At 40.4% G+C, this 26624-nt stretch overlaps 1 protein-coding gene across 3 annotated transcripts in view; it reads left to right on the top strand.

The window, feature by feature from the left end:
* Window positions 1–13152, top strand: part of glmna (glomulin, FKBP associated protein a) — a 55778-nt gene extending 42626 nt beyond the window's left edge. For 2 of the 3 annotated variants that reach the window (XM_072273431.1, XM_072273430.1), the window contains 7 exons: window positions 415–488; window positions 1729–1813; window positions 2678–2787; window positions 9569–9632; window positions 11972–12098; window positions 12426–12508; window positions 12619–13152. In XM_072273431.1, coding sequence (XP_072129532.1) covers window positions 415–488; window positions 1729–1813; window positions 2678–2787; window positions 9569–9632; window positions 11972–12098; window positions 12426–12508; window positions 12619–12744 — 669 coding nt within the window. In that variant the 3' untranslated portion in view covers window positions 12745–13152. Of the gene's footprint in view, window positions 1–414; window positions 489–1728; window positions 1814–2677; window positions 2788–5222; window positions 5349–9568; window positions 9633–11971; window positions 12099–12425; window positions 12509–12618 lie in introns of those variants that run through there. The other variant, XR_011887967.1, reaches the window with a different exon arrangement.
* Window positions 13153–26624: the final 13472 nt, after the last annotated feature.

Below are 26624 nucleotides of genomic sequence, written 5' to 3'. Positions count from 1 at the left end.
TCCTATGGCGTAAATATCAAGATTGTGTAAGCTTATTTTTTTATTGTTCCTGTTATCTGTTTCCAAAGTAAGGATGGAAATTTTGAGCAAAGTTTGACTGACCTGTGGCATAGTAACCCAACCAGTGCAATCTGAAAACTTAAGTAGTGAACCCTGAAGCCGTTACAGCTAGGCAAATTCCCAGAACTGTTTAGTTTTTGGACAGATCCTATTTTTTGAGCAGCAGGATTTTGGATATTAGGCTTACAGTAATTTTCAAAAGGGAATAGACACTTGAAGGAGTGAAGTGTAGTTGGCCAAGGGGAGCAAATAAGGAATTAAGCTCTCTCAAAGAGTTGACAGAAATAACATGGATTGAATGGTTTCTTTTTTTTGTGATGCTTCATGATTCTTATTGCCTTTTCAATGTTTTAGCGGAAATGGGGCCTGAAGCTATTCCAGCAGAACATTGATAAATTTGACTCAGAAGGAAAACACAAATTATTTCGGTGAGTATTGTCTAAAAAGGATTTATTTTACATGAAATGATTTTGCCTTTGATGTTTGTAGTATATGAAATTCAGGTTACCTACACAAGGTTAGGAGCTACAAAAAAGTACTTACTAGGTCTGAATAAATCAAAACGTAAATTCTAGTTAAAACTTTTCTATCAAATACAAGTAATATTTACAGAGTTACACAGTTGGTAAACTGATCCATCAATTCAATCATGCCAACCAAGCTGCCTACCTGAGCAAGTCCCATTTTCCTGCATTCGGCCCATATCCTACTAAAGCTTTCCTATCCATGTACCTGCCTAAATGTCCCTTAAATGTTGTAATTACATTTGCATCCACCACTCCTTCTGACAGCTCATTCTGTATACTTGCAACCATCTGTGTAGGAAGAACTTGCTCCTCTGGTCCCCTATACCTCATACCTCAAAGTCTTTAACCACTAGTTTTATACTCCTCTGCCCTGGTAAAAAGACTGAAACTGTTCATTTTGTATATGCCCCTCATGATTTTATATACCAGTTTATTTTATTTTTGTGAAATTGTATTGGAACAATTCAATTTTTAAACTTGCTCAAAACATTGTGTTAACAAATTAATTGAAACAGGAAAATATAGTAACTTTTTTATTGCATATATTACCTTGAAACATTGCTTAAAGAGAGGAAAATGAAATTTACAAGTTCTTTAGACTAGTCAATCTTGAACTTGCATATTACTGCATCAGAGGTTTAGTCATAAAGTTGATGAAAAGAAGATCATAATTCTAAAGATAAATGATAATCTGACGCAGCATTAACCAAGCAGTTTTAATTCACCTCTGTTACCTCCCTAAAGATGTAAGCCTGGGTCTAAGCTATTGGATCCCAATGACTATTTTATGAATGCACTATACCTTTTGTAGGTTTTGCTCCCAATTGTTTTAATATTAAAAGTAACTTTAAGGCATGTATGCTACTAAAACTTGACAGTTGTAGTTCAGGCTTTACATGTTCAGCAGCCTTACTGAACTGCAGGCTCTACTTGTTCTCTCAAAGGCTCATTATAGTGCTAAGGAAGATCTTGAATTCTGAGATTATTCTAATGTATTGCATGATTATGGGAACCAGATTGTTGCTTTTATAGCTACTCTAGAACGTGTGCAAGTTTCTGGAAGAAATAAATGTGGGGATTTAGGTTTGTAGGACTGGAACTGTCAGCTAGTTATTATATTTATACAGGCTTTATTTTTAAGGTGTTTATTGAAGACAACCGGCCATGCTGGAGTACAAGGTTATATTATACAAAATGTTAAAAACCAGATTGATCTAGCCTTGAAGGTAAGCCCATTCTTAGGTTTATAATTTTCAGTGTAAGAATAGGTTTATAACTGTGTTTCTTCTTTTAAGCAATTAAAATATCCTGCTTCATTTTTATAGACATAATGAGCAAAACCCGGGCCTGTCATTTTGGTTAGATATTGCAGATCATTTGCCATTTCTTATTTATGAGATACGTCAAAGAACTTACTTGGATGTGTAGTGCAAGCATTGACCATGCATCTAAATAAAGAAAATAACTTGTGTGTATTTTATCTAAAATGTACTTCTCTTGCCATATTGTTTGTTTCATAAAGGCTTACCTTGTATTTTTATGGAATATGGGTGACACTGGTAAGGGCAGAAATCACAGCTCATCCCCACTTGCCCTTAAGGAGGTGATGATGAGCTGCCTTTTTGAACTACAGCTTCTCTTCTAGTGTAGGTATTTCCTCATTATTATTGCATAGATTTTCCAAGGATTATTCAAGTTTGTGAGTTGAAAGGTAACTTGTAGGTAGTGATGTTTAGTCCCCATATATATTTTTATTAAAAAATACTCTTGTATCATCTTAAACTATGAGTAAATGTTTAAAATGATTTTTGTCATTCAGAGAAATTACCCATGGAATTGCATCATTATAGGATTGCACCTTCTAAAGTTGCCTGCCTTGTAGTCATCCAGCGTAATGGCAACTACTGTTTAAGCAATCACTTAGCTTTTAAATTCAAGATGAAATGTGCTAGCTGGCATTCATACTTTTCAATCGATAGTTATGCCAATGCTTATAGTAGATTCTAATTTTTTTTGCTCTTTCCCCAACTTTCATTGTAAGAGATCTAAGATCTGCTCTTCAATAAATATGACTTTTTTTTTGTTGCCAGACCAGTAATGGGAATGGGTGGTTCTCAGGCCCACAATTGATCCCACTTCTTCATTTAGTCCTTTCACTTCCTGAAAGAGAAGAAACAGACTTAATTCAGAACGCAGACCGGTAAGTTTTACTACTTTCACTTTCAGAGAATGACTTTCTAGCCAAGCAGTAGTCAGTACGGTGTGCTTTACTGGGACAGAGGGGTAGAAACTTTTTTCAGAGCACATCAAATAAGTTTGTGAACCTTTTGCAATTACCTGGTTTTCTGCATTAATTACTCATAAAATGCGGTCTGATCTTCATCCAAGTTATAATAATAGACAAGCACAATCTGCCTAAACTAATAACACACAAACAATTGTACTACTTCTCATCAATGTTGAGTACACCGTTTCAACAATCACAGCATAGGTTCCAGTGAGTACAGACCCAAAGCTGCCAAACGCTCCTCATACATTAACCCCATTCATTCCCAGATTCATCCTCGTGAATCTCCTCTGGACTCTCTCCAATGACAACACATCCTTTCTGAGATATGAAGCCCAAAATAGCAGAGCCGGATAGCATCCCAGGGTGGGTCTGTAAAGTGTGTGTGGAACAGCTGACTGGTGTGTTTATGGACATTATAAGCAAATGCTTTGAAAGGCTGGTTAAAGACTACATCTGCAGCATGCTACCACCCACACTGGACCCCCTACAACTCGCCTACTAACGGAACCAGTCCACGAATGATGCCATTCCCACAGCACTACACATCATTGTCACTCACCTGGAGGAAAAGGATGCATACATTAGAATGCTGTTCCTGGACTACAGTTCAGCATTCAACACCATAATTCCCTCCAGACCTGACAGGAAGCTCAGAGACCTTGGCCTGCACTCTGCCTTGTACAACTGGATTGTGGACTTCCTATGAGATTGCCAGCAGGTGGCAAAGATGGGCTCCCTCACCTTTGCCCCTCTGACTCTCAACACAGGTGCCCCCCAGGGTTGTGTCCTGAGTCCCCTTATAAGCCCTTTCCTTGGCTTTTATGCAGTCCTTAACTTCCTTGCCAGCCACAGTTGCCTACCCCTGCCATTTGAGAACAACTTCTACAGTGGGGCATATCTATCCTGCGCCTTGTGAACTATTCCCGGAAATTTCAGCCATCTCTGCTCTGGCCGCCATCCCCACCAGTATCCTCTGCAAATCTACCTGGGCAAGCTCCTCTCCCTTGCCTCTATCATCCCCTTTATTCCATTGCGATACTGATACATGTGACTTCTGCTTCTTCTCAAATGGCAGTAGGAATTCAATCATATTATGATCACTGTTTCCTAAGGGCTCCTTTACATTAAGCTCCCTAATAAGGTCTGGGTTATTACACAACACCCAGTCTAAGATGGCCTTTCCCCTAGTAGGATCAAGCACAAGCTGCCCTAAAAAGCCATCTCATAGGCATTCAACAAATTCCCTCTCTTACGATCTGACACTAACCTGATTTTCCCAATCCCCTTGCATATTGAAGTCCCCCATTACAATTGTGACGTTACCCTTATTACATGGTTTTTCTAGCCCCATTTGCAATCTCAGCCCCACATCTAGGCTACTATTTGGAGGCCAACATATGATTCCCATAATGGTTTTTTTTTACCCTTGCAGTTTTTTAACTCCACCCACAAAGATTTAACATTGTCTGACCCTATGTCACCTCTTTCTAAAGATGTAATTTCATCTCTTACCAACAGAGCTACACCACCGCCTGTGCCTTCCTGCCTGTCCTTTTGATACAAAGTATATCCTTTGATATTAAGCGCCCAACTATGGCCTTCTTTCAGCCACGACTCAGTGACACCCACAATGTCATACTGACCAGTCTCTAATTACGCCACGAGTTCGTTCACCTTATTCCGAATGCTACACACACTTAAATACAGCACCTTCATCCCTGCATTCTTCGCCCTTTTGAATTTTGTCTGTCTGGTACAATTTAACTTTTTACTCTGTCTGCATTTGTACGCAGACATCGGTTTGTTCTTCCTTATATTCACATTACGCCCATCAGCTACTTGTAAACCTGCAGGCTCATCCTGAGCTCTATCGTACTGGTTCCCATCCCCCTGCCATATTAGTTTAAACCACTCCCAACAGCTCTAGTAAACCTGCCCCCCTTGGATTCAACTGTAACCTGTTTCTTTTGTACAGGTCACACCTGCCACTGGAAGAGGTCCCAATTATCCAGAAATTTGAATCAATGCCCCTGCTCCAATTCTTCAGCCACGCATTTATCTGTCACCTCATTCTATTTGTATTGTCACAGTCCTGTGGCACAGGCAGTAATCCTGAGATTACTACCCTTGAGGTCCTGCTTTTCAACTTCCTTCCTAACTCCCTTTATTGTGTTTTCAGGACCACCTCCTTTTTTCTACCTATGTCGTTGGTACCAATATGTCCCACAACTTCTGTCTGGCTGCTCACCCTCTCTTTTCAGGATATTGTGGACATGTTCAGTAACATCTCAGACCCTGGTGTCTGGAGGCAAACTACCATCTGTGTTTCTTTCTTGCATCCACAGAATCACCTATCTGTCCCCTAACTATAGAGAAACCTATCACTGCTGCCATCCTTTTTAGTTCCCTATGCTTCTGAGCCACAACGCTAGACTCGATGCCAGAGGCATGGTTGCTGTTGCTTCTCCCAGGTAAGTTGTCTCCACCAACAGTACTCAAAATCGAATACTTAGTGGTGAGGGGGACAGCCACCAGGGTGCTCTCCACTATCTGATGTTCTCCCTTCCCTCTTCTGACAGTCGCCCATTTATCTGACTCCTGTAGCCTTGGGGTGATTACCTGTCTGTTGCTCCTGTCTATCGCTGCTTCACTTTCCCTAGCAAGCTGAAGGTCATCGAGCTGCAGCTCCAGTTCTTTAACATGGTCTTTAAGGAGCTGCATCTTGATGCACATGGTGAAGATGTGGCCACTGGGGAGGCTGGTAGTCTCCTGGAAATACCACATCTGACACCTAGAACAGAACACTGGCCCTGTAGACGTACACTCTGTTCTCTCAAGAGTTAGATATGAAAGAAATAATGAATGAACTTGCCTACTTACCTTGCCTCTGCCTGTTCTTGCCAAAGCCCTGTTGAGCCAAAACCTCACCATTCAGACTCAGACCACTTCACTAGACAGTACACCTATGGTGACTGGGTTTTTAAAAGCTCTTTGCTGAACTTGTGCGGGAACGCTTTTCCTGCGTCTGCGCGGTACTCCAATCAAAAATTCCTGCTGAGAAAACTTCCTGCTTTTTAAAGTTCGTCATTGGACTTGCGGACTTGTGTGGGAATGCTTCTGCATCTGGGTAGTATTCCAGTCAACGACTTTTTTTAAAAAACATTTTTACTTTGATAAGTTTTATTTTGACTTTGACGCATTCCTTAAGTTACCTTGCATAGAAACACTATAGGTAATTCACCTTTGAAAATTCTCAGCTCCGTTGGTTTATTGTCTGGCTGATCTTTGTAGGAGCGACAGCAGGGCCGACATGTTATTGGCTTCACTGAGCTAGTGTCCACCATCGATCACAAGTGACGTACCAGTCACATACGACACTGTTGAGCTCACAAGGTACAACACTACATGGGCTATTTCTATCTTGGTCCCCACTGTCTGGAGTGAAAACAGTTTGTGGTGATATGCTGTCAACTGTGCCAAACCACCCAATTTTCGATGCTGTGGCATGACCTGAAGAGGATTGTTCATGCAAGGTACAGTGTAGTGTTAGAAAGTTTGTGAACTCTGTAGAATTTTCCTACTTCTGCATAAATATTACCTAAAATGTGATCAGATCTTCACTTAAGTCATAAAACTAGATAAAGAGAACTCAGTTAGATAAATAACACAAAAAAAAAAATTAGACTTGCTCATTTATTGAGAAAAATACTCCAATATTACATGTATTTGTTGGAAAAAGTATGTGAACCTTTGTTTTCAGTAACGGGGTGACACCCTTGTACAGCAATAACTTCAACCAAACGTTTCTGGTAACTGTTGATCAGTCCTGCATATCGGCTTGGAGAAATTTTAGGCCATTCTTCCTTACAAAACTGCTTCAACTCTGAGATTTGGTGGCCTTCCTTGCATGAACTGTTTGCTTCAGGTCCTTCCACATTTCTATAGCATTAAGATCAGGACTTTGACTTGGCCATTCCAAAACACACATTTTCCTTTTAAACCATGTGATGTTGATTTATTCTTTTCTTTCCGATCATTGTCTTGTTGCATTGTCCAATTAGTATAAAGCTTCAGGTGACAGACTGCTACCCTGACATTATCCTGTAAAATATTGTGATATAATTTTGAATTCATTGTTCCCTTAATGATTGTATGCAGTCCAGAACCTGAGGCAGCAAAGCAGTCCCAAACCATGATGGCTCCTTCCACCATGCTTCACAGTTGGGATGAGGTTTTGGTGTTGGTGTGCAGTGCCCTTTTTCCTTCAAACATAGCATTGTGCATTTCTGCCAAAAAGTTCAACTTTTGTCTCATCTGTGCACAGAACGTTGTCCCAGAAGTGTTGTAGAACACCCAGGTGGTCTTTTGCAAACTTGACAAATGCAGCAATGTTTTTTTGGAAAGTAGTGTTTTCTCCATGGTATGCTTCCATGAACACCATTCTTGCTCAGCATATTACTTATAGTGGACACATAAACAGAAACTAGCAACTTCTAGAGAGTTCTGCAGATCTTTTGCTGTTATCCTTGGGTTCTTGTTCACCTCCTTCAGCATTGCACGTTGTGCTCTTGGTGTGATCTGTGCAGGATGCCCACTCCCTGAGAGAGTAGCGGCAGTACTGAGTTTCTTCCATTTGTAGACAATTTCTCTTATTGTGGACTGATTAGTATTCAGGTGTTTAGAAATGCTATTGTAGCCTTTTCCAGTTTCATGCACCTCTATAATTCTTCTAAGGTCCTATGAACGTTGTTTTGATTGAGGCATGATGCACATAAACAGATCCTTCTTGAGAAGAGCAGGCTCTGTCAGTTACCTGACCTTGTGGGTTTTTTTATCGGGCAGGACACCTCTACAACCCACAGCTCCAATCTCATCTCATTGATTGGAACATCTGACTCCAAACAGCTCTTGTAGAAGGTTCATGTACTTTTTCCCACAAGTACATGTAATATTGGATCATTTTTCTCAATAAATAAATGAACAAGTATAATACTCCTGTGTTACTTAATTTATTGAACTGACTTTACTACTTACATCTTTCATATACATGAGTAAAAATGTTCATGTTACGTCTCAATGTGCAATTTATAGTAATTTATAATAAATAGTATGTACAACAGGATAGTCAATATAGCATAGAAATACAGTTGTGTCAGCATGAGTTAAGCAGTCTGATGGCCTAGTGGAAGAAGCTGCCCCAGAATCTGTTGGTCCTGTCTTTTATGTAGCAGTACCGTTTTCTGGATGGAGCAGCTGGAATTGAGTTCTCCTTATCTAGTTTTAGGACGTGAAGATCTGATCACATTTTAGGTAATATTTGTGTAGAAATAGAGAAATTTCTATAGGGTTCACAAACTTTCTAGCACTACTGTATCCCAGAAATGTTGATGACCTGAAATAGTTTTGTATGGAGGAATGATCTAAACATCCTCCTTGCTGTTGTGCAAATCTGATCAACAGCTACAGGAGACGTATGCTGGAGGTTATTGCTGTTAAAGGAGGTTCTACCAGTTATTAAATACAAGGGTTCACATACTTCTTCCGGCCTGAACTATGAATAAGTAAACATTGTGTTCAGTAAAGGCATTAAAAGTACAATTGTTTGTGTGTTGTTAGTTGAGGCAGATTGTGTTTGTCTATTATTGTGATTTAGGTGAAGATGAGTCCACATAAGTAATTAATCCAGAAAACTAGGTAATTGTCAAGGGTTCACAAAATTTTTCTCGCAACAGCATTTGTGGCTGCACAGTATATTCGGCATCTAAAATTCAATTCTGTCAAATTCAGTGAAACCAAATTTTGGAATTAAGTCCAAGACTTGGTTACCACTGATTTGTAGGTTTAGCTAATAAGATCCAGGACCATTTTCTACCTCACAACTCAACCTGTGATCATTATATGTCAGATTCCCATTCTGGACTCAGTGACACCAAAATGGCTTGGAGCATTGGATTAGCTGTTTTGAGTTCACTGAGGACTCCTGGTATAATACTTGATTGTCAATGGCAAGGGACATAGTTTGGAAGCAGTTTGCTGGCAATGGTGCTCTAAGAAAAGGAAGAATAAGATGACAATTATGCTGGTAATATGAAAGATACCGTTCTTTAACTTGGAACAATAAAATTATCTTCATTCTATTTTTTTATTATTATATTTGTTTTCTGGTGTACGGTCTTCAGATTCCAAGTAGATATTTTTCAAGTTTAAGTGATTATGTTATTAGTCAGTTTATCATTTTGGGGTAGCCATCAGAGCAAAGCTGAATGCGAATCCAGCAACAGTCACTAAATGAATAAAAGAATTGTGACAGCTAGTCTGTAACTTATAAATACTGATATTTATAGTTGTCTCTTTCTCATTATCCACTAGTCAGACACCAGAAAACAGAACAAGGTTGTGATTTTTATGGCAGAACTACTGATTGGTAACTTGTTGGCTCTTCCAATAGGTCATTCCCTTTAGTTATTAGATCACATTTCATTGGCACTTTGCACAGTCTTAGGCTACCCCAAAGAATTGGGAACAAATTAAGTTCTTTTAAAACGTAATCACTTTTGTCACTATAGGATAAGCGACATATCAGATACATTTGGGTGTGGGAGGATAAATAAGTCGATAAAGAAGAGTATTCTGATTGCCAGCTTAGGTCATTAAACCTAGAACTGACTATTTGTTTCTCTATCTGTATTAGGATCATGGAATCGCTGAATCTTCTCAGATACCTTGTGATCAGGGATAATGAATGTGAGAATCGAGTAAGTATTTGGTAAATGAAAATGATCCTGTGTATTAATGTAATTTTCGTACCTGATTTTGTTTTGATAATTGCTTCAAAATGAGACCTGATATATTGAATCTAATGTGTATGGAGGTGTTTAGGGAACTGCAGTACTTACAGACGTGGAGAGTCAGAGCTCTACAGCATAGAAACAGGTCCTTTGCCTGTCTAGTCCACGCTGACCTATTTTTCTACCAAATCCCATGTACCTGCACCTGGACCATAGCCTCTTAACCATGTACCTACCCAAACTCTTCAATGTTGCAAATTAACCCACATCCACTACTTCTGCTGATAGCTTATTTCATACTCACACCATCTTCTGAGTGAAATATTTCAGCTTTCACCCTAAATCTATGATCTCCAGTTCTAGTCTCACCCAACCTTGAAGGAAAAAGCCTATATGTATTTATCCTATAATTTTGTATACTTCTATCAAATCTCTTCATTCTCCTATGCTCTGTGGAATAAAGTCCTAACTTATTCAGCTTTTCACTGTTACTCAGGTCCTCAAATCCTTGCAACATTTTCCCTGCATTCTTCCAAGCTCATGAATATCTTTCCTCTGGGTAGATGACCAGAACGAGGCACAATACTTCAAATGCAGCCTTAATGTTTTACATAACTTCAACTAACATCCCAACTCCTGTCTGTACTCCTGTTAAGGCCAAAAGCTCCCTTTATGACCCTATCTATCCGTGAGGCTACTTACAAGGAATTGTGGATCTGTATTTCCAGATCCCTCTGTTCTGCTGCACACCTCAGTACTGTAACATTCACCATGTAACTCCCAAAGTGTAACACCTCACATTTGCCTGCATTAAATTCCATCTGCCATTTTATAACCATTTATCCAGCTGGTCCAGATCCTGCAGCAAACTGAGTTATTGCTTTCTTTCTCTGTTTATGATCTAGCAATGGTCAAAAATGACATGCTGGCTAGCAGGGAAACCAGGGAATTACTTGAATTCAGGGCTGAATGAGAATCCAACTTCTTGGGGGGGGGGGGAGGAGAGAAGATCGGGGCTTAATATTAGTGCTACTGAGGAGGGAATGGGTCAGTCATTAATTGCAAAAGCAAGGGGAGACTGCAGTTAGTAGAAAGGAGGCAATGTTTGCTTCCTTTCTGTTGATAAATAGAGTATGTCTGCTTTTTACTCTGAAAAGTTGTTTATTTCCCGATCTTTAGTACTGATGCCAAATTTCCACTAACTTTTAATCAGGCCCCCAAATGCATGTCTGTTTCAAATATGATTTTTAAAAAAATTTCCTCTCCATGATCTTTCACCCATTCACTTGCATGCACACACAATTGTGAAAATAAAACCCATATGAAGCATACTCAAATTGTTTTGAAGAATCAGTGATGAGCCTAATCTATAGGCTTTGCTGATAAAACACTAACTAATTAGCTATAAAGGAACAAGCTGAATTGTGTGGTACAATTGCTGATACAATAACATATATAAAGTTGCAACAGTTGATTCTCTGAGCATAGACAGAGTGACCCAAGGTAAATGCTGGAGGACAGGGGGAATCAGTGTAGCATTCTGTTTTCTGTTTACTACCTTGATGTATTAATGTATGGAACGATCTGTCTGAATGACATTAAAAAGGTTTTCCACTATCTTAGAAAACTGGCATTAATAAATACATACCAACCAATAGATTGGAGCTGAACTGGGTATCCATTTTCTAATAACATTACAAAATCCAGAGAGAAAAGATAGACACTAGTACAAACTCTACCCTATCCTAACTAATCCATGGCATGGTAGATGGAGCCAAAGTTGATTAAATGACAGCCTTCACTAGAAAATATATTACTTCTACCCAATATAGAACAGAGTTTGGCCATTCAGCCTCTTCATTCTTATGAGCTATTCCATTTGATCATACCAAATAGATAAACCTTAACTTTAGATATGGGGCCAAGATCTAAATAAAGAGCCTTTCTTATAAATATTCTGCATATGATTCTGTATAATGCCATTCACATAGCTCTAAGAAAGTGGTTGCACAAGGTGCCATTTCAGCATTCTGTATAAGTGCCTAGGGGATGCAATAAATGGTTGCCATATCTTTCATTCAAATCTGGGATTTAGGTCACATCACTGGTGACTTGGGAAGGTAAGTGAACTAACTTCCTTGCTGAAATCACAGCAGTACAGCTACTAACCAACATTTCTAGGGTCTAGGATTTAAAAGTTAAATAAGGGAACTTTTTAAATGAGGATTGAATTTACAGCTTGTGTGTTTAACCTCTATAAGTCCTTATTCTGCGTAACAAGTTATTCAGTTATAATTCTTTCGCAGACTGGATTATGGACTGATCTTTTCTGGATTGAAAACTTTCTGAATGCACTGCGAACTGGCTTGAAGATGTCCAGGATTCATTATAAAGCAGAGATCAAAAAGAAAAAAGAAAACCGGAGAATTAAAGGTTTGTATTATTTTTAACTCTTGCATTGCACTGACATTAATTATACGTCTGTAACATATGTATCTCATGTCTGCATTTATTAGCATGAATTAAAATCACACCCATCTCAACTTTACACGACATTCCATAATCGCCAAAAAAAAATTGTTCCTCCAAAAAACTCTACTTTCCATTAAGCAATGAGTAAAATTCCAATGTTTGGACAGATTGCAACGTGAAAGGAATACTGGAAAGTGCAGAATAATTTGGTACATGAAAACTCCTCTGGTAAACATCTCTGCAGGGAAGTGAAAGACAAATTAAACTATTGCACTTTAATCATTTTAGATGTTCCTGATCATGAAACACAGTGTTCCTTGAAAGCTGGTAGTAAAAAGTTTACAAAAATGACGAAAACTGTGGAGTTGAAGGTAAGCAACTTAATGCAATTTTTCCCCACTTGTACTTTCGATGTATGCATTTTTATACTCGTTAAACTGTAATGTTACATTATTTTACCCATTAACTCTTGCCACCACAGGTTCTACAGTCAGCTTTCTACACCTTTGATCTCATGGAAAGTGTGCAGGCACGAATAGAAGAGTTGATGGAGCTAAAAATGAAATCCAGAGCTGAGAGTAAAAATGTAGACAATGAAGCTATTTGAATTTACAAGGGAATTGTCAAAACTTCAAATATAATATTTGATCTTTTATTCCAACCACTGTACTGGAGGGATTCACTTTGTACATTAACTTTTTCAAATCAGTCTGTATGTTAATTTCAATTTTTTTATTGTAAAGCAGATGTATTGAACCTGCTCACCTGGAATAAATGTTATAATGCAAATCTACCCAGTCTTTAAAAAATAAAATTGTTCTGGTTTCAGTGTATTACCACATCGGGTTCTAAAAATTCTACCATCTATTTGCAGTTGGTTAAGAATCAGTGCTGTCATTATAAGTTGAAAGAAAAATGCCAGGCTGAACTTAAAAATGCTATTTGATGCACTGTGGCTGTACAAGACAAGCGAGAGAAGTATTTTTTCTTATTTTAAGTTATTTAAATATACACATTAATTCCCCCCCCCCCCGACTGTATATTAATGATCACAAATCTGTAAGAGTATACCTTGGATAGTACTTGTTCCTGACATGCAATTTCAATCGGCCTTTCAATATAGACATAAGTTTTTAGTAATTCATATTTAGGACCATTGTACTGATTACCTACTGTAGGTCTTCATAAACTCTGAAAGCTAATGGTTCTAATGACTTAGTAGTTATGGAGCCGAGATCTATGACCTTTTACCACTGATTTTGTAAAGTTCCATACTTCATCATGTTTCTGAGTAGTAGTTAAACAGTTTAAATGAGAAGGCAATAAAGTTGCTTTGCACCTTAATACAGTAGCATGAATTTAAACTCAGGAATCAAATCCAGCTTACTACCTTTCCATTCTTAAATTTGGAAATTAAGTGTACATTTTCACCTAATAATTTAACCAAGTAACACCTAGCATACATGGTTACTTTACTAACAGCCTACAAGAAAATCTAAGAAACAAAAACAAGGGTGGACTATTTTAAATATATATTTTTTTTTTAAAGATTAGAGGAACAGATTTGCAGAAGGATTACAAACTTGCAAGAAATATAAGGTTGTCGTAGCAGGTGATTTTAACTTCCCACATTGACTGGGAGTCCCATACTGTAAAAGGACTAGATGGGTTTGTTTGTCAAATATGTTCAGGAAAGTTTCCTTAATCAGTACATAGAAGTCCCAACAAGAGAATGTGTGATACTTATCTTCTATCAGGAATGAACCAGAGCAGGTGAAGAAGTTTATATACGGGAATACTTTGCATCTAAATATCATAATGCCATTAGTTTCAAAGTAAATATGGAAGAAGATGGGTCTCGTCTGTGGGTGAGATTCTAAATCGGAGAAAGGGCAATGTTGATGGTAGCAGAAAGGCTCTGGCAAGTGTGAATTGGGACAGACTGTTTTCTGGCAAAGGTGTATTTGGTAAGTGAGAGGCCTTCAAAAGTGAAATTTCGAGAGTATAAAGCTTGTATGTGTCTGTCAGAATAAAAGGTAAAGATAAGAGGTTTAGGGAACTTTGGTTTGCAAGCGATATTGAGACTCTGGGGAAAAAAGGCGTATAGCAGGTAGGAACAAATGAAGTTCTTATGAAGCATTAGAAATATAAGAGAACACTTAAGAAAGAAGGCATGAGGTTGCCCTAGCAGACAAGGTGAAGGAGACTCCTAAGGGATTCTACAGATATGTGAAAAACAAAGCTATTGCAAGGGATAAAATTGGTACTCAAGAAGATCAGAATGGTAATCTATGTGTGGAGCCAGAAGAGTTGGGGGAGATCTTAAATAAATTTTTTGCATTTGTATTTACTTGGGAGACAGACACAGAGTCTATAGAAATGAGGCAAAGCAGTAGTGAGGTCTTGGATCCTATACAGATTACAGAGGAGGAGGTGTTTGCTGTCTTGAGGCAAATTAGGGCGGATAAATCTCCAGGGCTTGTCAAGGTGTTCCCTCAGACCCTGTGGGAGCAAAGTGCAGAAATTGCAGGGACCCTAACAGAGATATTTAAAACATCCTTGTGACAGGTGAGGTATTGGATAGCTAATGCTGTTCCGCTGTTTAAAGGCTCTAAAAATAAACCAGGAAACTGGAAAGTTATTGGAAGGGTCCGGATACAAGTATTTCAATAGGGTCCGGATACAAGTATTTCAATAGACTTGAACTGATTAGGAATAGTCAGCATAGCTTTGTGTGTGATAAGTTGTATCAACCAATCTAATAGGGTTGATGAAGGCAAGGCAGTAGATGCTGTTTACAAGAACTTTAGCAAAGTATTTGACAAGATTCTGTACAAGTTGATCAAGGAGATTCAGTCGCTCGGCCTTCAAGGTGCAGTAGTAAATTGGGTTAGACACTAGTTTTGTGTGAGAAGACAGAGTGGTAGTAGACGGTTCCCTCTGACCAGTGATGTGCCGTAGGGATTGGTGCCGAGTTTATTTTTGTTTGCCATCTATATCAATGATCTGGATGATAATATGGTTAACTGGATCAGCAGATGTCACCAAGATTGGGAGTGTAGTGAACAGCAATAAGAACATAAGAAATAGGAGTAGGTCATCTGGCCCATCAAGCCTGCTCTGCCATTCAATAAGATAATGACTGATTTGACTATGGACTCATCGCCACCTACCTGTCTTTTCCCCATAACCCTTAATTCCCCCACTATGCAAAAATCTATCCAACCTTGTCTTAAATATATTTACTGAGGTAGCCTCCACTGCTTCATTGGGCAGAGAATTCCACAGATTCGCCACTCTTTGGGAAAAGCAGTTCCTCCTCATCGCCGCCCTATATTTACTCCCCTGAATCCTGAGTCCATGTTCCCTGGTTCTAGTCTCACCTACTAGTGGAAACAACTTTCCAGGCTCTACCTTATCTATCCCTTTCATAGTGTTATGTGTCTATAAGACCTTCTCTCATTCTTCTGAATTCCAGCCAGTACAGTCCCAGGTGACTCAATCTCTCCTCATAGTTTAACACCCTCATTTCTGGCATCAACCTGGTGAACCTCCTCTGTATAGCCTCCAAACCCAGTATGTCCTTCCTCAAGTAAGGAGATTAGAACTGCACACATTACTCCAGGTGCGGCCTCACCAGTACGCTGTACAGTTGCACCCTGCTCTTAAATTCAAACCCCCTAGGCCAACATTCCATTTGTCTTCTTGATGGCCTGCTGCACCTGCAAACCAATCTTTCGTGATTCATGTGCAAGCAAAGTCCTGCTGCAATCTTTCACTATTTAAATAATCTGATCTTCCATGTTTCCTTCCAAAGTGGATGACCTTGCATTTACCAACATTGTACTCCATCTGCCAGACCCTTGACCACTCACTTAACCTCTTTACATCTCCCTACAGACTCTCCGTATCCTCTGCACAGTTTTGCTATTCCACTCAATTAAGTGTCATCAGCAAACTTAGATACACTACACACAGTCCCCTCTTACAGAGGGTTAATGTATATCGTGAACATTTGCAGGCTCAGCAGCCACTCCTGCAGCACACCACTGATTGCCAACCAGAGAAACACCCATGTATCCCAACTCTCTGCTTTCTATTGGTTAACCAATCCTCTATCCATGCTGATACTACCCCCCCCCCACACCAGTTCTATGCATCCTTATCTTAGGGATAAGTCTTTTATGTTCACCTTATTGAATGCCTTCTGGAAATCCAAGTAAATAACGTCCATCTGTTCCCCTATATCCACTGCACTCATTATATCCTCAAAGAACTCCAGTAAGTTTGTCAAACAGGACCTGCCTTTGCTGAATCCATGCTGCATCTGCATGATGGATCAATTTCTTTCCAGATGCCCCGCTATTTCTTTAATGATAGCTTCAAGCATTTTCCCAACTATAGCTCTTAAACTAAGTGGCCTATAGTTACCTGCCTTTTGCTTACATCCTTTTTTGAACAGTGGTGTGACATTTCAGAATGGCAGGCGGTGACTAGTGGGGTACCGCAAGGCTCAGTGCTGGGACCCCAGTTGTTTACAATATATATTAATGACTTGGATGAGGGAATTAAATGCAGCATCTCCAAGTTTGCGGATGACACGAAGCTGAGTGGCAGTGTTAGCTGTGAGGAGGATGCTAAGAGGATGCAGAGTGACTTGGATAGGTTGGGTGAGTGGGCAAATTCATGGCAGATGCAATTTAATGTGGATAAATGTGAAGTTACCCACTTTGGTGGCAAAGATAGGAAAACAGATTATTATCTGAATGGTGGCCGATTAGGAAAAGGGGAGGTGCAACGAGACCTGGGTGTCATTATACACCAGTCATTGAAAGTGGGCATGCAGGTACAGCAGGCAGTGAAAAAGGCGAATGGTATGCTGGCATTTATAGCGAGAGGATTCGAGTACAGGAGCAGGGAGGTACTACTGCAGTTGTATAAGGCCTTGGTGAGACCACTCCTGGAGTATTGTGTGCAGTTTTGGTCCCCTAATCTGAGGAAAGACATCCTTGCCATAGAGGGAGTACAAAGAAGGTTCACCAGATTGATTCCTGGGATGGCAGGACTTTCATATGAAGAAAGACTGGATGAACTGGGCTTGTACTCGTTGGAATTTAGAAGATTGAGGGGGGATCTGATTGAAACGTACAAAATCCTAAAGGGATTGGACAGGCTAGATGCAGGAAGATTGTTCCCGATGTTGGGGAAATCCAGAACAAGGGGTCACAGTTTGAGGATAAAGGGGAAGCCTTTTAGGACTGAGATTAGGAAAAACTTCTTCACACAGAGAGTGGTGAATCTGTGGAATTCTCTGCCACAGGAAACAGTTGAGGCCAGTTCATTGGCTATATTTAAGAGGGAGTTAGATATGGCCCTTGTGGCTACGGGGATCAGGGGGTATGGAGGGAAGGCTGGGGCAGGGTTCTGAGTTGGATGATCAGCCATGATCATAATAAATGGCAGTGCAGGCTCGAAGGGCCGAATGGCCTACTCCTGCACCTATTTTCTATGTTTCTATTTGCCTTCTTCCAATCCGCTGGGAACTGCCCAGATCCAGAGAATTTTGGTAAATTATCACCAAACCTCTACTATCACTGGTGGGCATTATCTATAGGCTACCAACTTATAACATCACAGTGGCACAGGTAATAAACTAAGAAATATCTGGGGCATGCAAGAATAGAGCAGGACTTATCGTATCCTAGGATGCATTCCATCAGGACCAGGGGACTTGCCTATCTTTAGGCTCACAAGTTTGCTCAGCACTAATGGGAGTTATCTACAGGCCCTCAAACAGTAGCCTGGATATAGGGTGCAAGTTGAATCAAGAGTTAAAATTGGCATGTCGCAAAGGTAATGCTATGGTTGTTATGGGGGATTTTAACATGCAGGTAGACTAGGAAAATCAGGTTGGTACTGGACCCCAAGAAAGGGAGTTTGTGGAGTGCCTCGGAGATGGATTCTTACAGCAGCTTGTACTGGAACCTACCAGGGAGAAGGCAATTCTGGATTTAGTGTTGTGTAATGAACCGGATTTGATAAGGGAACTTGAGGTAAAGGAGCCATTAGGAGGTAGTGACCATAATATGATGTTTTAAACTACAATTTGAGAGGGAGAAGGGAAAATCGAAAGTGTCAATATTGCAGTTGAACAAAGGAGACTATAGAGCCTTGAGGGAGGAGCTGGCCAAAGTTCAATAGAACAATACCCTAGCAGGGATGACAGTGGAACAACAATGGCAGGTATTTCTGGGAATTTCTGGGTGCAGGATCAGTTCATTCCAAAGAGGAAGAAAGATTCTAAGGGGAGTAAGGGACGGCCATGGATGACAAGGGAAGTCAAGCATAGTATAAAAATAAAAGAGTATGACATAGCAAAGATGAGTAGGAAGCCAGAGGATTGGGAAACTTTTATAGAGCAAGAGAGGATAACTAAAAAGGCAATATGGGGCAAAAAGATGAGATACCAAGGCAAGCTAGCCAAGAATATAAAGTAAAAGAGGATAGTAAAAGCTTCTTTAGGTATGTGAAGAAGAAAAAATTAGTGAAGGCCAAAGTTGGGCCCTTGAAGACAGAAATGGGTGAATTTATTATGGGGAACAAGGAAATGGCAGACGAGTTAAACAGGTACTTTGGATCTGTCTTCACTAGGGAAGACACAAACAATCTCCCAGATGTAATAGTGGCCGGAGGACCTAGGGTAACGGAGGAACTGAAGGAGATTCACATTAGGCAGAAAATGGTGTTGGATAGACTGACGGGACTGAAGGCTGATAAATCCCCAGGGCCTGATGGTCTGCACCCCAGGGCACTTAAGGAGATGGCTCTAGAAATCATGTTCACATTGGTAATTATTTTCCAATGTTCTATAGATTCAGGATCAGTTCCTGAGGACTGGAGGGTAGCTAATATTATCCCACTTTTTAAGAAAGGAGGGAGAGAGAAAGCAGGGAATTATAGACCAGTTAGCCTGACATCAGTGGTGGGGAAGATGCTGGAGTCAATTATAAAGGATGAAATAGCGGCACATTTGGATAGCAGTAACTAGGATCAGTCTGAGTCAGCATGGATTTACGAAGGGGAAATCATGCTTGACTAAACTTCCGGAATTTTTTGAGGATGTAACTATGAAAATGGACAAGGGAGAGCCAGTGGATGTAGTGTACCTGGACTTTCAGAAAGCCTTTGATAAGGTCCCACATAGGAGATTAGTGGGCAAAATTAGAGCACACATGGTATTGGGGGTGGGGTACTGACATGGATAGAAAATTGGTTGGCAGACAGGAAACAAAGAGTAGCGATTAACGGGTCCCTTTAGGAATGGCAGGAGGTGATCAGTGGGGTACTGCAAGGCACGATGCTGGGACCGCAGCTATTTACAATATACATTAATGATTTAGATGAAGGGATTAAAAGTAACATTAGCAAATTTGTAGATGACAAAGCTGGGTGGCAGTGTGAAATGTGCAGAGGATGTTGAGATAATGCAGGATGACTTGGACAGGTTGGGTGAGTGGGCAGATGCAGTTTAATGTGGATAAATGTGAGGTTATCCACTTTGGTGGCAAGAACAGGAAGGCAGATTACTATTTGAATGGTGTCAAGTTAGGAAAAGGGGAAGTACAACATGATCTTGGTGTCCTTGTTCATCAGTCACTGAAAGTAAGCAGGCAGTGAAGAAAACTAATGGCATGTTGGCCTTCATAACAAGGGGAGCTGAGTATAGGAGCAAAGAGATCCTTCTACAGTTGTACAGGGCCATGGTGAGACCACAGCTGGAGTACTGTGTACAGTTTTGGTCTCCAAATTTGAGGAAGGACATTCTTGCTGTTGAGGGAGTGCAGTGGAGGTTCACGAGGTTAATTCCCGGGATGGCGGGGCTGTCATATGTTGAAAGATTGGAGCAACTGGGCTTGTATACACTGGAATTTAGAAGGATGAGAGGGGATCTGATTGAAACATAGAAGATTATTAAGGGATTGGACACGCTAGAGGCAGGAAACATGTTCCCGATGTCAGGGGAGTCCAGAACCAGAGGCCACAATTTGAGAATAAGGGGTAGGCCATTTAGAATAGAGTTGAGGAAAAACTTTTTCACCCAGAGAGTTGTGGATTTGTGGAATGCTCTGCCTCAGAAGGCAGTGGAGGCCAATTCTCTGGATGCTTTCAAGAAAGAGTTAGATAGAGCTCTTAATGATAGCGGAGTCAAGGGATATGGGGAGAAGGCAGGAACGGGGTACTGATTGTGGATGATCAGCCATGATCACAGTGAATGGCGGTACTGGCTCGAAGGGCCAAATAGCCTACTTCTGCACCTATTGTCTATTGTCACTACCTCTTTAATAATAGCTATTGTATTGAAGTCTTCATCTCCCATTACATCCACATCATCTCCCTTTGGCATGTTCCTGTGTCCTCCACCATGAAGACAGACACCAAATCATCATTCAAAGCCTCAGCCATTTCCTCATTACCCAATATCAATCCCCCTCTTGTCTTCCAAGGGACCTACGACCACTTTAGCCACCTTTTTCTGCTTTGTGATTATGATAATTTTTATGTTTTGTGCTAATTTATTTCCATAATCTATCTTCCTCTTCTTTATTGCTTGCTTATTAGTTCTTTGTTGCTTTTTAAAGTTTTCCCAATTTTACAGTTTCCCACTACCCTTGGCAACTTTGAACACACACGCTTTTAGTTTGATGCCTTCCTTTATTTCCTCAGTTAACCATGGCTGGCTCTCCCCACCCTTACTGTCCTTGCTTTTAACTGGAATATACTTCTGTTGAGCACCGTGAAAAATCTCTTTCAAAGTCTCAACCATCCCACCATATATCCTGTGTTCCTAATCTATTCTATCCAACTCCTCCCTCATCCCATTGTAGTATTCCTTGTTTAGGCATAATACACACATCAAAGTTGCTGGTGAACGCAGCAGGCCAGATAGCATCTCTAGGAAGAGGTACAGTCGACGTTTCAGGTCGAGACCCTTCGTCCTGAAACGTCGACTGTAGAGTCCTGCCGAAGGGTCTCGGCCTGAAACGTGGACTGTACCTTTTCCTAGAGATGCTGCCTGGCCTGCTGCGTTCACCAGCAACTTTGATGTGTGTTGCTTGAATTTCCAGCATCTGCAGAATTCCTGTTGTTAGGCATAATACACTGGTTTTAGATTGAATTATTGCACCCTCCATTTGTATGAGAAATTCAATCAGACTGTGATCATTCTTTCCAAGAGGATCCCTAACTACAAGATCACTAATATTACCTGTCTCATTGCACAGGACCAGATCCAAGATAGCACATTCCCTTGTAGGTTCAATAACATGCTGTTCAAGAAAGCTATCACATGTGCATTCTGTGAAGTCCTCAAGACTGCTTCAACCAACTTCATTCACCTAATCTATGTGCAAGTTAAAGTCCCCCACGATAACGACTGTTCCATTCTTGCATGCCTCAGATATTTCTTAGTTTATTACCTGTGTCACTGTAATGATATAATTCGATGCCCTATAAATAAAGTCCACCAGTGATTTTTCTCTGTTTACTATTCCTAATCTCTACCCAGATGGATTCAACACTCTGCTTCTTAGATCTTACATCGTCTCTCACTATCACCCTGATCTCATCGTTAATTAAGAGCGTTACCCCACCCCCTCACCCTCCTGACCATCAGGGCTTGCAGTGGGATCTGGACCATCTGGAAAAATGTGCTGAAAAATGGAAGATGGAATTTAATGCAGACAAGTGCAAGTTGTTGTACTTTGGCAGGACCACCCAGGATAGGTCTTACGCAGTGAACTGTAGGGCACTGAAGAGTGTGGTAGAACAAAGGGATCTGGGAATACAGGTCCATAATTCATCGAAAGTGCCAGCACAGGTAGATAGAGTCACAAAGAAAGCTTTTGTCACTTTAGCCTTCATAAGTATTGAGTACAGGAGATGGGATGAGGCCTAATTCGGAATGTTGTGTGCAGTTTTGTTCATCTACCTAGAGGAAAGATGTAATTAAGATTGAAAGAGTACAGAGAAATTTTACAAAGATGCTGACGGGACTGACAGGATCTGAGTTATAAGGAAGCATTGAATAGGTTAGGACTTTATTCCTTGGAGCGTAGGAGATTTGACAGAGGTACAGTGGCATGCAAAAGTTTGGGCACCCCATTCAAAATTTCTGTTACTGTGAATAGTTAAGTGAGTAAAAGATGAACTGATCTCCAAAAGTGATAAAGTTAAAGATGAAACATTCTTTTCAACATTTTAAGCAAGATTAGTGTATTATTTTTGTTTTGTACAGTTTTAGAGTGAAAAAAAGGAAAGGAGCACCATGCAAAAGTTTGGGCACCCCAAGATATTTGAGCTCTCAGATAACCTTTATCAAGGTCTCAGACCTTAATTAGCTTGTTAGGGCTATGGTTTGTACACAGTCATCGTTAGGAAAGGCCAGGTGATGCAAATTCCAAAGCTTTATAAATACCCTGACTCCTCAAACCTTGTCCCAACAATCAGCAGCCATGGGCTCCTCTAAGCAGCTCCCTAGCACTCTGAAGATTGAAACAAATGATGCCTACAAAGCAGGAGAAGGCCAAAAGAAGATAGCAAAGCGTTTTCAGGTTGCCATCTCCTCAGTTCGTAATGGAATTAAGAAATGGCAGTTAACAGGAATGGTGGAGGTCAAGCTGAGGTCTGGAAGACCAAGAAAACTTTCCGAGAGAACTGCTCATAGGATTGCTAGAAAGGCAAATCAAAACCCCTGTTAGACTGCAAAAGACCTTCAAGAAGATTTAGCAGACTCTGGAGTGGTGGTGCACTGTTCTACTGTGCAGCGACACCTGCACAAGTATGACCTTCATGGAAGAGTCATCAGAAGAAAACCTTTCCTGCATCCTCACCACAAAATTCAGCATCAGAAGTTTGCAAAGGAACATCTAAACAAGCCTGATGCATTTTGAAAACAAGTCCTGTGGACTGATGAAGTTAAAACAGAACTTTTTGGCCCAATGAGCAAAGGTATGTTTGGAGAAAAAAGGATGCAGAATTTCATGAAAAGAACACCTCTCCAACTGTTAAGCATGGGGGTGGATCGATCATGCTTTGGGCTTGTGTTGCAGCCAGTGGCACGGGGAACAGTTCACTGGTAGAGGGAAGAATGAATTCAATTAAATACCAGCAAATTCTGGAAGCAAACATCACACTGTCTGTAAAAAAGCTGAAGGTGAAAAATCCACAATGGTCTACCTCAAGAGGCGCAAGCTGAAGGTTTTGCCATGGCCCTCACAGTCCCCCCACCTAAACATCATCGAAAATCTATGGATAGACCTCAAAAGAGCAATGCATGCAAGACGGTCCAAGAATCTCACAGAACTAGAAGTCTTTTGCAAGGAAGAACTGGTTGAAAATCCCCTAAACAAGAATTGAAAGACTCTGAGCTGGCTACAGAAAGCGTTTACAAGCTGTGATACTTGCTGAAGGGGGTGTTACTAAGTACTGACCATGCAGGGTGCCCAAACTTCTGCTTCAGGCCCTTTTCCTTTTTTGTTATTTTGAAACTGTAAAAGATAGAAATAAAAAAGTAATCTTGCTTAAAATATTAAAGAAATGTGTCATCTTTAACTTTATGCCTTTTGGAAATCAGGTCATCTTTTACTCGCTTAGCTATTCACAGTAACAGAAATTTTGACCAGGGGTGCCCAAACTTTTGCATGCCACTGTATATAAAATTATCATGGGTATAGATGGGGCTCTTTCCACTGAGGTTGGGTGGGGCTACAACTGGAGGTAATGGATTAAGACCATAAAATATAGGAGCAGAATTAGGCCGTTTGGCTCATCAAGTCTGCTCCAACATTTCATCATGGCTGATCCAAGTTTCCTCTCAGTCCCAATTTCCTGCCTTCCCTCCTTCTCCCTTCATGCACTGACCAATCAAGAATCTTATCAACCCCTGCCTTAAATATACAAACCCCATTTCCAGAAAAGTTGGGATATTTTCCAAAATGCAATAAAAACAAAAATCTGTGATATGTTAATACACGTGAACCTTTATTTAACTGACAAAAGTACAAAGAAAAGATTTTCAATAGTTTTACTGACCAACTTAATTGTATTTTGTTAATATACACAAATTTAGAATTTGATGGCTGCAACACACTCAACAAAAGTTGGGACAGAGTTAAAATAAGATTGAAAAGTGCACAGAATATTCAAGTAACACCGGTTTGGAAGACTCCACATTAAGCAAGCTAATTGGTAGCAGGTGAGGTATCATGACTGGGTATAAAAGTAGCATCCATCAAAGGCTCAGTCTTTGCAAGCAAGGACAGGTCATGGCTCACCCCTTTGTGCCAAAATTCATGAGAGAATTGTTAGTCAGTTCAAAAGGAACATTTCTCAATGCAAGATTGCAGAGAGTTTAGGTCTTTCAACATCTACAGTACATAATATTGTGAAAAGATTCAGAGAATTCAGAGACATCTCAGTGAGTAAAGAGCAAGGTCGGAAACCACTGTTGAATGCCCGTGATCTTTGAACCCTCAGGCGGCACTGCCTAAGAAACCATCATGCTACACTGACAATTATAGCCACCTGGGCTCAGGAGTACTTCGGAAAACCATTGCCACTCAACACAGTCCGTCACTGCATCCAGAAATGCAACTTGAAGCTGTATTACGCAAGGAGGAAGCCATACATCAACTCTATGCAGAAACGCCGGTGAGTTCTCTGGGCCTGAGCTCATCTCAGATGGACCGAAAGACTGTGGAACCGTGTGCTGTGGTCAGATGAGTTCACATTTCAGCTAGTTTTCGGAAAAAACGGGCGTCGAGTTCTCCGTGCCAAAGATGAAAACGACCATCCAGATTGTTATCAGTGAAAGGTGCAAAAGCCAGCATCTGTGATGGTATGGGGGTGCATCAGTGCCCACGGCATGGGTGAGTTGCATGTATGTGAAGGTACCATTGACTGAGGCGTATATTAGGATTTTAGAGAGACATATGTTGCCATCAAGGCGCCGTCTCTTCCCGGGACGTCCATGCTTATTTCAGCAGGACAATGCCAGACCACATTCTGCATGGGCTACAACAGCGTGGCTTTGTAGACACAGAGTGTGTGCGCTTGACTGGCCTGCTGCCAGACCAGATCTATCTCCTATTGAAAATGTATGGCACATCATGAAGAGGAGAATCAGACAACGGAGACCACGGACTGTTGAGCAGCTGAAGTCTTATATCAAGCAAGAATGGACAAAATTTCCAATTGCAAATCTACCACAATTAGTATCCTCAGTTCCAAAATGATTAAAAAGTGTTATTAAAAGGAAAGGTGATGTAACACAATGGTAAACATGCCTGTCCCAACTTTTGTTGAGTGTGTTGCAGCCATCAAATTCTAAATTTGTGTATACTTACAAAATACAATTAAGTTGGTCAGTAAAACTATTGAAAATCTTTTCTTTGTACTTTTGTCAGTTAAATAAAGGTTCACGTGAAATAACATATCACAGATTTTTGTTTTTATTGCATTTTGGAAAATATCCCAACTTTCTGGAAATGGGGTTTGTACATAAACTATTCCACAGATTCACCACTCTTTGACTAAAGAAATTCCTTCTCATCTCTGTTCTAAAAGGATATCCTCTATTCTGAGGCTGTGTCCTCTGGTCTTACACTTTCCCACCATAGGAAACATCCTCCCCCCATCCACTCCATCAATGCCTTTCAGCATTTGATGGGTTTCAATAAGATTACACTTCATTCTTCAGAAATTCTAGTGAATACAGGCCCAGAGCCATCAAACATTCTTCATATAACAAGCCATTCAATCCCTGGAATCATTTTCGTGAACTTGCTTTGAACCCTCTCCAGTTTCAGCACACCCTTTCTAAGATAAGGGGCCCAAACCTGCTCACATACTCCAGGTGAGGCTTCACCAGTGCTTTATAAAGTTTCAACATTATATCCTTCCTTTTATATTCTCGTCCTCTTGAAATTAATTTTAACATTGCATTTGCCTTCGTCGCCACAGACTCAATCTGCAAATTAAACTTTAGGGAATGCTGCACAAGGACTCCCAAGTCCCTTTGTACCTCAGTTTTTTTAATATTTTCTCTCCATTTAGAAAATATTCAACACTTTCATTTCTTCTACCAAAGTGCATGACCATACACTTCCCGACACTGTATTCCATCTAACACAAACAAAATACTGAGGAACTCAGCAGGCCAGGCAGCATCTATGGAAAAGAGCACAGTCAACTTCTTGGACCAAGACCCCCTTCAGCAGGACTGGATTAAAAAGAGCTGAGGAGTAGATTTAAAAGGTGGGGGGAGGGGAGAGAGAAACACGAGGTGGTGGGTAAAACATGAACTGGGAGGGATGAAGTAAAGAGTTGGGAATTTGATTGGTGAAAGAGATGCAGGGCTGGAGAAAAGGGAGTCTGATACCAGAGGACAGAAGACCATTTTAGAAAGAAAAGGGGGCAGGAGGAACAGAG

The sequence above is a fragment of the Mobula birostris genome, chromosome 12 (genome assembly GCF_030028105.1).
Source record: "Mobula birostris isolate sMobBir1 chromosome 12, sMobBir1.hap1, whole genome shotgun sequence".
Lineage (NCBI taxonomy): Eukaryota > Metazoa > Chordata > Chondrichthyes > Myliobatiformes > Myliobatidae > Mobula > Mobula birostris.
Note: the sequence above shows the minus strand (reverse complement) of the source record. Positions and strands in the feature narration are given on the sequence as shown.